The sequence below is a fragment of the Ptychodera flava genome, chromosome 22, assembly GCF_041260155.1.
Source record: "Ptychodera flava strain L36383 chromosome 22, AS_Pfla_20210202, whole genome shotgun sequence".
NCBI classification, from domain to species: domain Eukaryota; kingdom Metazoa; phylum Hemichordata; class Enteropneusta; family Ptychoderidae; genus Ptychodera; species Ptychodera flava.
Genome location: NC_091949.1, coordinates 12,204,259 through 12,216,282, shown reverse-complemented (window position 1 = coordinate 12,216,282; position 12,024 = coordinate 12,204,259). Strand labels below are relative to the sequence as shown.

At 35.9% G+C, this 12,024-nt stretch overlaps 1 protein-coding gene across 2 annotated transcripts; it reads left to right on the top strand.

The window, feature by feature from the left end:
* Positions 1-2,037: 2,037 nt before the first annotated feature.
* LOC139122698 (cilia-and flagella-associated protein 96-like) lies at positions 2,038-9,997 on the top strand. 2 transcript variants are annotated; one of them, XM_070688316.1, is made up of 7 exons: positions 2,038-2,235; positions 2,634-2,846; positions 4,295-4,514; positions 5,679-5,892; positions 6,855-7,034; positions 7,295-7,470; positions 8,130-9,997. In XM_070688316.1, exons 2-7 carry the CDS (start codon positions 2,744-2,746, stop codon positions 8,179-8,181), a joined length of 945 nt encoding a protein of 314 aa, XP_070544417.1. In that variant the 5' UTR covers positions 2,038-2,235; positions 2,634-2,743; the 3' UTR covers positions 8,182-9,997. The 2 variants fall into 2 exon arrangements, with proteins under 2 accessions (XP_070544417.1, XP_070544418.1); XM_070688317.1 differs by having other exon boundaries at positions 2,045-2,235; positions 2,638-2,846.
* The last annotated feature ends 2,027 nt before the right edge of the window (positions 9,998-12,024 follow it).

Here is a 12,024-nt window from a genome sequence, read left to right as displayed (position 1 = left end):
TTGAATATTTGTACACTGTGTTCTTTTTTTATCGTAACTAAACAATTTCCAATGTTACTTGTGTGCAACCTTGGGCAGTTTCAAGAAAACATTCATATATATCTATACTTAAACAATAATGTACCCCCTCCAAGAACGAGATCGAACTTTGCATGACATAATTTATGGGGCAAATGATAATGTCAGTGATTTACATGTAGAAAACATCTGGGGCCACAATGCTGGATAATCAGATATATATTATCAGTAATCTTTGGGGGTGATGTCAAAATTCACAGGTGTTGACACAGCTATGTTAAATATATTTAATATATATATACTGGTGTTATTAAATGCAAAATAATAATTTTCATTCATATTCTATAACTACTTGATGCTTAATATTAATGATTGACCCAGGAAAAAACACAATTGTCATACAGTGATTCTTAATAGGCTGTACAAATTTCTGATGTGTATTTACGTAATACATGATATATGTAGACCTATACAACATTGTATGGGACACTAACAGAGCTTTGAGAATATTTCTTGATATCGTAAGTATCATGTTTGTGTCTCTCTCAGTGAGACGTTCTTAAGAAATCATATTGCTACTTTTCATGTACATATCCCTCATGGTACATAATCAGACGTAATACAAGTACTTAATGATGATAAAGTGGTCTGGCATCTTTGTTAAGAATACGCTAGTGTATTTATTACTCAGGGTTTAGCCATTGAGCATCACACAACAAAACACCGTTTTTGGATTTCGGCACTGTATAAACTTTACACAAGAGAAACTTTTACAAATGATTTTATTTTTTTTAAATTCACCGACTTGAACAAAGTCTACTATCCGGTCACCTCCTTGCTAATAGGAAATCAAAAGTCATCACAATATTTTTTCTGATCCTTTTGTCAAATCTTTATATTTACCAAATCATCAGTCATGAGCTTTATTCTTCATCCTTTCCTAATTGGCTTAAAATGAAGCTCAAAATAAACTATTCAATGATAACAAATATGAACTATTTAGTCTATTAAATTATCTAAGTACATGATGTCTGTCACTGCTAAACATTATTAAGCTGGGGTTTGATGATAAGTGTTAGGAATAGGCTGATATCTAGCAATTATTTATATACAGCACAAAATTATGAAGGTTGTTTGGGTCTGTAAACAGTTCCATGACCCTCTCCCTATTAATTATTATTTTAATATTGTAAGTTTGTTTGATTTGAGTACATGTCCCTGTCTTCCTCTCTGCTCCCCCTGATAAAAATGGATTGTTCCTGAGAATATATCTATCTACAGTGTATTTATTTCTTTTTTATTCAGAAATCCAATGTGATCAAGTCCCATTTACAGGTTTCTAAAAAAACCCAAAAAGAAAACCGTAAAGAAAACAAAAGTGAACAAGCAAACACCAAACAAAAGCAATAAAAAAGAGAAAAACATTTACATTAAATCGACACTCAGAAAATTTGCTCTTCTCCCTTTCATGCAACTGTAATGAATTATTTCACTATTTTTATTTTATACATTAATTTTAAGTTCATACTGTACTCCCAAAAGAATGTTGAACACACACTATTTAGGTTCTCAACATAGTGTCTATATGTGTAAAATGCACTGTTATTGTTTACATTTGACTTCTAGACCGGATAAGAATTCATTTTCAACAATAACAATGCTGTTTATACAGAGTCAGTTGACAAGCTGAATACTGTGTATATCAGCATGCTTTTGGGAATAGAACAAGAAATTATGGTTGACATTAAAAACAAAAATCGTGAAAAAATCATCAAAAGTTAGCAATAACATTAGGGAGGACCATTTGATTACAGTCTGAAAAAGTATTCATGTCAATTATCTTTTCGTTTTAGTTAATTCGACCAACTCCTCAAGCTGATAAAGTCATATGTGTTAGACCCTCCGTGTTTTATAATATAAGCTTACTCGCGAACACAATCGACCGTTCATGAGCGCGCCCAGCCGAGCCTGTGGGCGTACCGCGAATAGAACATGTGACCTAGCGGCGGTCACCTAGACAACGGCGGCCATTGTTGCATACACAGAACATTCAGCACTGTTGTGATAACCAACAGACCAATCGACGCGTCAGCGAGCTTGCGAATTTTGCGTTGTCAAAATTACGCTTTGGGAGCCGTGTCGACGGAATATTTTGAAGTTCATGTACCGGTTACTGCCTATTAACATGTCATAGTTTGTACCGAAGTACATATTCAGGTAGGAAAGCATCATATTCATCAAAAATTAGTGTATGCAAAAATTAATTTATCGAATCCGGAAGCACTAACTTGTTGTGGTCAATTTCAGTTGCCAGTTGAGTCCTTCTCAATGTATCGGGACCTTTTTGGATTTTGCAGACCACCTACGATTTTGCAAAACTTTTTTTTCGATAGTGATTAACGATATTAGACGTCACAAATCTTGCCGGAATGGTTTCTTACGTGTGAAATCTCGATAGCACTGTGTATGCGGGCCGACGGCTGTAGCACGTACGTACGTACGTAGATACAAAGATCGGAGGCCGAGGGCGACACGACCTCGCCTGTGAACGAACTATATTTAGTTTACATTACTGGTAATTTATGTCGCAAAATTCGACTTTTTCTATGTTCTAGGTAGATTATTTCTCATAATCGACGGCTTCTTCAACAACTTCGCGGAACTGGTACAGACAAAATAGCAAAAAATCTTCGAAATTTGAGGCTGTGAGATAAATAATTCCAAGATGTCGAAGGATCAGGGTGGAAAAACCGATATGGAACGGGTGGGCCTGTTCAAGGAGATGGAATATACCACGATCAACGACAGATATATACCTCGAACAGGCAGTAAGTTCACTTTTTAAATTACTTTTCTTCTGTACTTGTTGATATCGCAATCAATGACGACCTTGAAGTTCTGAATTATTTGAGCAACGAATTGCTATGTACCTGTAGTCACTGTCATCGCGCGCAAGCAAACTTGATGAAATTGTTTTCTGCGGTTTATCCTGCTACCTTGTTACACTTCATGTTTCATATTGAAAGGGATAGTTACAAAGCTAGTCAATCAGACAAATATCGAAAATCAGTACTTCGTTATAAATAATATTTTTTGGAAAAAGTAAAATACATCCTATTTCTCTCATAAGTATTTGGTTATCTTTGTTTTGTTGTTTAAAATTGGTTATGGTATAAAGTAATACAGCAAATGCCTGTTACATGCAAAACCCTTTTATAATCATGAGAGAAAAATCGGAGCCAGGATGAAACTGCAAAGAAAAGTGACAGCATTTGATATTTTCAGTCATACGATCTCATGAAAATTGTGGTGTTTTGTTGAGTTCAATTAGGATGGTTAAATTCTTGTCTTCTCTTTTGCTGTTAAAATTAACAGTCAAACTATAGTAATGTGTATTCAGACAAAGAATGAATTTTGAAAAATTTTCCCTCCGGTACAATCTGCCTGAAAGGAATTTTCAGAATTACCTCATCACTTTGTAACTTATGCATTTGTTTCACTTCTTGCATTTTCATTTGTCTGTAAAAGTTAAATTAAAAGTAGCTGACTCTAGGACTTAACTTTATGTGGTCAAGATTACAAAAGATCCATTCAAAGGTTTAGATTAACCATAGACCCTCGAGAAATGAGGGTCTATGGGTTAACAGCAAAATACCGTGACAGCAGTCAATAATATGATGGTTTTGTTTCAGGGAAGCCAGATGCAGTCAAAACTGCGTGTACAATTAGGTGACCAAGTCACTGCAAAATTTTTATTAAGATAACAATATTTGAAAACAGGATGACAAATGTTATAAACACCTGCACATATACCGCCGTATTTCACATAGAATCATACTTAATCAAGGTATGATGTGTTGAAATGTTGAAAAAGTTGTGCATTATAAGTTTGTATTAGAACAAGTTTCGCAGCAGAGAAACTAAACATTAGAATCATAAACTTTGACTCTAACCTAGTTAGAGTAAAAAGACAAACCATTTGTCCGATAGTATTTTTTTGTTCTAACAAAGGCTAACTGTGAAGTTGCATTGCAAATTTTCATGTATCTCACATACCACTCGTACACCAGTGTTTATCTTATTAAAATGATTTCAATTGATATATTGCAAAACCCTAATGCTTGTTTTATTATACGTAAAAAATAAATATCTTCACCCAGGAAATAACAACAAAATTTTAAAAAATTGATATGCAAGACGAAGTGTTAAAATTTGTCTTCAGTTTTTTAAGAGATTAAATTTCAAATATGATTGTGGCTTTGATTTGGTATTTCAGAGGCTTTCAATGAGGCAGCGTCAAAGGGCAAACAGATGCTGCCTGGTGGCAGTAAGGCCAAGTCTGCCCTCCAAGCTGGATACTTTGACGGCAATTTTACAAGGGTGTTCCATGGAGAAGGTTACAGTGATCCAGTCAAGATGAGGAGGCAGCTCAGATTGAAGGAAGCGCAGAAGAATATTGGAAAAGCATTTTTACCAAGCAATGGAGACAAAAAACCGTAAGTGGAAATGCCCCATCTGATTCCAAGCAAATATTCACCTGTTATGAATAATGATCAACCAACTCTTTCTACGACTCTTAGACTTTTCACTCAGTATCAACTTGCATAATCTTCACACTGTTGACTTTCAGTACATCAGGATGTTTATAGCAGTGTGTATGGTGGGTGGAGGTCTGGGGGTAACAGTCCCAGATCCTTTATGTAATACATTTTTAGTGACAAAATTATTCATGATTTCAGACCACTCCCTTCCCAAAACATTGTTTTTTCAAGTTTGTGAATATACAATAAAATTTAGTCTACATTGTGTTTAATCAGTGTTAAATGCGCCCATACATAATATTTGAAATTTCAGTTTACATCGCAATAAATCCCTCATCTTTCAAAATAAAGCAGCATGAAGATTATAAAATCACACTCTCAATGATGGCTAGTATTTTTTTTCTCTTTAGCAGTTTATTGTCATAATTTGCCTCCCATCTCAATCATTACTATTTCTTTTTATCGTTGTCCAACTCCCCCCCCCCCCCCCCACACACACCCCCCCCTCCTAAAGTTACAGCAAAATTGTTCAAAGTTGCACTTTACTTGCCACTTTCCAAAATATTTACATAGGTCAGAGAAGATAAAATCATTGTTCCTCAGATATTTTTGGCAAAGCTAGAGGTGATAAGTGAATTTAAAAAAAAATTATGAATTAGCAAAATTTCTCACCAGTTACATTGTTACTGATGACTGGGAGTATAGATTTCATGTCACACAGGCATTTTAAAACAAAACCTGTATATAATGGTCAGCATATGTGTCTTTGAAGGACCTCTGCCAAAAAATGCTTTAATGCAAAGCAAGAAATGGGTCTATGAAACTGATTTTATCACTGCAAAATGATTGTTTCCGAAATTAAATGTATGTATTATGATTTTCAAGAGATTTATAATATTGACATTTATTACTGTTGTCATCTGTTCCTAAATTCATCACTCAGCACACCACCCACACTCAAAGTAATGCCACGTCCACTCTCTATGCAAAGACCATCTCCAAGTAGTGGTCACTTTTTCTTGGTCCCATCAGTGACCACTATACACAGGTTTGACTGTAAATAGAAAACTGTAGATTGACTGAAAATTTATTCATTAATGTTTTATTGTGCTGTACTAGGTCTGGATTAGGTAACCACTACGGAACATTTGCTGGAGCAGTTGGAGCATTCAGTCCAGTCAAAAGGGGAGGAAAGGCGTACTCGGCACCAGGAAAGAATGTGTTAACGAACCCAGGGAAAAGAGGTACTGGATATGGATACACTGGAATTACGATAGGAGGAGGGTACAAACATTCGCCTGATTCATATGACAGACCAAAGGAACTCAGGAGAGTAAGTATATTTGTGATACATGATAAAAAGTCATGCAATAGCAATGCCTTGAGCGGCTGTTTGTGAGGTGTTGGACAAGCTGAGCACAATTGTGATAGGTATATCAGTACTAAATGGACAGAAATTCTCATCAAATTCAGTTTTTAGAATGACAAGGAAATTGCACTTTTTGTGTTCTACTTGTAGTCATTTCTGTACAATTCTGAGAAACGGTCAGGCCAAAAAGATGTTCGTTTTCAGTCATTGCCAGCATCACATGGAGACTTGTGCGTCACTGGTGTGTTAAACTAAATTCTTGCCACACAGTATTCTCAATCAAAAGTGATCAATGCCACAACCTATACGATTTAGTAGTAAATCACACCCAGTGGTGGGTATACCAGGAGATTTTGACCAGTTCACGACATATTCATATATATGGAGTGAACTGGTCAAAGCCTAGTGGTATATACATTGCTAAGTTGGTTTGTAGCTATTATAGTTTAAGCTACAGGTATATTGTAATGCTGGCTTGAAATCAGCATTAAAAAGGGATTTTTTCCCTGACTAAGAACTCCCTCATCATCCAAAAACAGTATACAGACAATGTAACTCTCTTATTTTCATGTCTTGACCCATCAGATTGCTGTATTTGCACCATCAATGTATTGGTTTGATATAATTCACCATATGTCATCAGTTGAATTGACAGACTCAATATGTAGAGCTGTTTTCACTTTATGCCCATCAATTATTGAAAAGAACGAGAAAGTCTTTTACAATCAGCCAAAAACCAACCCAGTAGCTTTTGCGGTCTTCCCATACTGCTGCTGGAAAAAAAGAAAATTTCAAAAAAATTGCATCACCGAGTGACTTCAGCCAAATATTAGGGACTAGACACACAAGTTGACTATTTCCAATACTTGCAAAGTGCACAGTCTTACTGCTTGTGTTTCTTGTTTTTATGATTTTTTTCCCTTCAGAAAGAACAATTAGGACATAAAAGTATGCTGAAGGGAGGTTCATTTAAACTTAACATGCATCCTAAGGACTACTTTGATGGGAACCCTTACCGTACTGACAAACCGCTACCTCCTCTCAAGAAAACTGGATCTGCCAAAAAAGACGTCAAGCCATTCAAACCCAGCTCACCAGCCAAGCATGTAAGTGTACATCTTCACTTGTTACTTGAGTTTTATACCTCCAAGCTAAAATGTGCAATTTCATTTTTTTACAATATTGTGGTTCAGCTTTTATGTACATTTGACATGACCACAGTGGGACGTCCTTGATAGGCCAAGACTGTTTATAGGGGAGAACACTGGAATGTTATTGGGTCCACTAGCATGTCCTAAGGGTAAATATTTTCAGTTATATCAGGAGTCATATATGCTAATATATTTTCTTCTCTTTTTGTCCACAGATTGGTGGTTCGAAAGCTGGAACATTTGATCCCTACCCGTCACATTCCAATGATCCATACAAACCAAAGGGAAAGAAACCGGAACCGCCAGTCAACAAGACCGGCAAGATTTTCATGCCTTCGCCAGGTCCGAAGAGTGCACCAATGAACTCCATCGTCAATCAAAACGTATCAAGGTATGTCATGGGTCATTTTATATATATAGCAAACTAAAAAATGTACCAAGATTAGCCACTGGTCACTTACCGAAAGAATATTTGGTTTTGTGTTATGGGATAACTCAAAAAATGGTGTCTTTTGTTTACATTAAAGAAGTTGAACCGCAACTAAACACAGTCTGAAAGAGTATTCATTTGCCTTCACAAGAATGTTTTGATGAATTATACTGTGTTTATAGCAGGCAACTGAGGGTCATTGTTAAAACAACTTGGAATTCTTTGGTTGTGTATGAAGGAGTAATATGAGTGAAATTTGAAATGGCTGCCCAACAATATTGAAGTATGTCACTAGCATTGAACAGTTTCTCAATGATTCTACAATCTTTACGATGGTATTATGAATGTGCCCTGTAAGAAGATGGTAATTATTCACAGATTTGACCCAAAATATGTTTATCCAGGGCAAACTTGTCCTGAACATCAAACAAATATTAGCAAGCATGGATCAATTATGCAACTTTTATACAGGTTTGCTCCTCAAACAAAATCGTCATTTTGGTGATGAGTTTTTGCTGCTATAACTTTAGTTTTCATTCCAAAAACTCAAGTAATTGTTTTTGGTAAATCTCATAACATATAATTTCTTTTTAAAAAATGTGTTTCTTTTTTTCTCACAGATCTATCAATGGCCTCAACTTCAAAATGGTGAACTCAGTTATGGCATTTTAAATAACTTCGCAGCAGTGACACTGTTTTCAATGTTACCCCAAGTGTTCATCAAAGCAAGTTTCCAAGAGCCTGTGGCCCTCAGCAAATGATGTTTTGTACATGCTTAAAATCACCAAAGAGGCAAACCACTGGAAACATTTTCACATTTTAAAAATTTCATGAATATTTTTGACATTGTAAATAAATATGGATATGAAGACAAATTGAAAAATTTGTTGGTATTTTATATTGAGCATTTTATCAGTTGAGGCGTACACATTTCATTGGATTGATCACAATTTGACAATACAATTTACATAAGATATTATCAAATGGGGAATTAGCCATGTTGAACGAGTCAAGACCCCAAAGTTTGACGGTCAGCATGGAGAAATATTGCACCCTGTTTGTAATTGATCATACCTGATTTCTTTATCTGTATGGTTTTGAAATATCTTCTTGTACTTGTGGACAGAATGTATTGATTTGAGTCGGTTATGACCGCCAGATTACATACAGCTCATTTGGGCCCTCGATAGAGATAGCAAAATGTAGGGAGACAATTTTCTGACTACACCTTGTCTTCAAATGTGAGATTGTCCTTTGGGTTGACACTGGGACACTGAAAAATTTTGCTCAGACATTTGCAGTCAAAAGTATTTAAAAACTTTTTAATGCAAAGAAAACCTTCCTGGCGTTGCTCATTGTTGGCAGTACACAGGTACGTTGTTTGTTATGTTCAAGAATTCTCAATAATGTTTATTACTCCGTTACTCCGTCCTTTCGCCATTTCTAACACACAGGAGATTTGTAAAAATGTGCTGAAATATAATAATGTCACTTATGATTTGTCTGAAACTGCACCAGGGCGTAGCATTTTTACATAAATTAGACAATATTGGTATATGCAGTGATGTAAAAGTTGCCGTACATGTATCTGGGTAGCTACTAATGGGAAGATCGACAATTCCAATGTAAAGCTCAGTGTACCTGTGTTTACTGCAAATGCATTTGTTATAAGAAGGGACTTCAATGGGTATTAGTTCGTAGGAAATTTTCTTCCCACAAAATGTATAGTGACAGACCGTGATTGTATGCATCCAAATGGAGTTTATATTACCAGGGGCAATCTGTCCAGATGTTTATTCAAATAGATCATCTATATACATGTGTGTACAATAAAGTTTGCAAAAATTAATGGGGAATTGTGCTCATACTGTAGTTTTATGAGATAAATTTTGTCACAAAGGGCGATTTACCTTGATGGTTCTCTGTTTTGAACTATTGTGTGTCGACTAATACTGGTAGTGCAGTTTGTGTTTGTCCCAAATAAGATTGTTTTCAATGTTTATTTTATCAATCCCTGAATTGTACCATTTACAAAATATGAATTAGCACTTTTGATATTTAAGACAATGGCTTCTAATGCAGCTTAGAATATCTTATGTGTTCTGAACAACTTCCAAAAAGTAGATAAACATGATCATGAATTTTCTGAAGTTATCTAAGAGCAATAAAAGACTCAGAGTTAAAACATACTAATATATTTTTCTGCACAGCGTCCAAAGATTTTCCTGTCTCAAAACTGAGTTCTTGAAACATTTTTGCACACTGGCGTTGGCAATGCTCAGCTCATGGAAAATGATAAATGTACAGGATTAGAAATTTATACTGTTTTCTTTCAGTTTTATGGAGTGAGGTATAGATTGTAGTTTTTCACTGTGTATTTCAGTGGTTTATTGGTAGCAATGCTTTCATACTTGAAGAGTTTGCTATCAAGTATGACGTATGTAACAAAGAGTGGCCGGAAGTTTTGTAAATAAATTATGTTCTTATATATTTGTGCGTGATGTGTCATCTGTTCTTCCTATACCATCTGTGATTAATTATGAGTAAGTGAAGATGGTTGGTAGATTGGATTTGATACTTTTGGAATTTTTTACAGAAATCAATGTCTTTCCATACTCAGTATGAACCCGAGAACAATCCCAATAACTACTAGTGATCCATGCTGATGCATTGAAACGTGTCTATGAAAGACTTCCATGAGACTAAAATGTCTACAGGAGATAGAAAGCACCATGGCTTGTGGAGGGACACTTGAGTGCACCTATGGTGCAGATTTTTGTTACAATATTTTCACAATACTTTGCTGATCTGTTGTGTTTGTGGACCAGATTCATTTGATGCCTGTAGAGAAGTTATCATTATGTTTTTGGAAAATCAAATTTTAATTTTTTCCCTGTAAACATTGGTTATAGAATACATTTTTTACTCACAAATGTCCTTAAATTTAAGGTAATTTGTTTTTCTTTTACCAAAGTTTGTTGACCCCGGTTTTTATTCTCCAGAATGGATTAAAAGTTCTATGGAAATTCTGGGCAAAAGTGTAATACTTAATAGTCGCGCCAGCGGCTTACTGACTACGCATGCGCTTATTCATAATATACTATGCGAGTAACCGGAAGTGTACCCTTCTTTCTCATTGGGCGCCGCCATGTTTTTTTTTTTTGAGTACTCGTAAATAAACAAATACGAAACAAATTATTATGATATAACATGCCCTTTATAAAATATACCTCTTTTATTAGCCAGTAAATGTTATTATACACCTTGTCGCTGATACAAAGTATCGTTGATACAGATAAACGGAGAAAACTGTCGTGCATATGAACGGGGGCATACGCAAAGAATGCTGGGATTGAATTATAGAAGAGCGCCCCCTGTGTCAATAATTAGATTCAAAAATTGCAAGTTTTTAGACGGAACGCTGTAGTTTTCAGCTTGCAAGTGGAAGGTGGGCAGTGCGGTTACCATTGCAATGATAGTTATTGCATAATACGTCCCTTGTTTAACGCCATAGGCTGTTATCATTGTAAAAATTGCCCAATTTTTGTCCAAAATTTTTACACGCTACAGAAAATCTATACCTGCCCTGCTGCAGGGTTTGACCACAGTCCCTCCACAAAAGGTGGTTTGACGTCGTGTACCGTACGTGAACTGCTTTCATCAGAGGGAAACTGGGCATAGTTGTCATACAAACGTTTATGAAGTAACAATTAATTACATTTTATCATGAATCAATACAAATAACATTGCCAATCTTAACCCCTGGCGCGACACCAAGGGCTGAGCCCTATATAATATTATTCCAAGGTGTGTACTATCCTCACAAACACCCTTTGAGATAGCAAGTTCTTTAATAGAGGTATCCTTTGTGTGTGCCTTGAAGGTAAATGACAAACGTTTGCTCCAATATTCCTCAATGAAACTTTCAACCATTCTCTTACAAAATCAAGAATGAAAACCAGGAGTCATGATGCAAAGTTTGATACTAGAGAAACCAACTCACATTAACAGATAGTTCAAATTCAAAATGGCTGCCATCTCTGTCTTTAATGCATGCACTTTCTCACAAGGAAGTTCAATATGAGACAAAGATTTTCCAGGGAAACTTCAGCAGTCATCAACTTTCACTTCCACATTTGGGGGATGTGTAAGGTCTCCATTTGTTTTTCAATTTGGTAGCTATATATTTGCATAATGGAATGTGGGTGAAAAGGTCAGGGGTCGTTTTCCTTGACTGCACTTCCAAGCATCCCTTCACTGATCACTGATGAAAACTGCACTGTACCAGACTGGTGTTTTTCACAGTTCTTGTGATTCTCTGATTGCTCAATTCCGGTCCCTGATCAAGACAATGTTATACCATAGTCCCTCCACACGTGTGTGGAGGGACTGTGGTTATACCCAGACCATTTACACAGAAAACTGAAATGTACGAGAGGTGCATTCTGGACCTCGGATACCCAGGTCTTGCACCAGCTGTCCAGAATAGGTTATACCATCTTCTGAACATATGCC

Excerpts from the sequence above, each read along its gene's own strand:
- LOC139122698 (XM_070688316.1), top strand. The coding sequence starts at position 2,744 with ATGTCGAAGGATCAGGGTGGAAAAACCGATATGGAACGGGTGGGCCTG. Across the intron at positions 7,035-7,294 it reads CCAGCTCACCAGCCAAGCAT|ATTGGTGGTTCGAAAGCTGG; the intron begins GTAAGTGTACAT and ends TTTTGTCCACAG. Across the intron at positions 7,471-8,129 it reads GTCAATCAAAACGTATCAAG|ATCTATCAATGGCCTCAACT; the intron begins GTATGTCATGGG and ends TTTTTCTCACAG.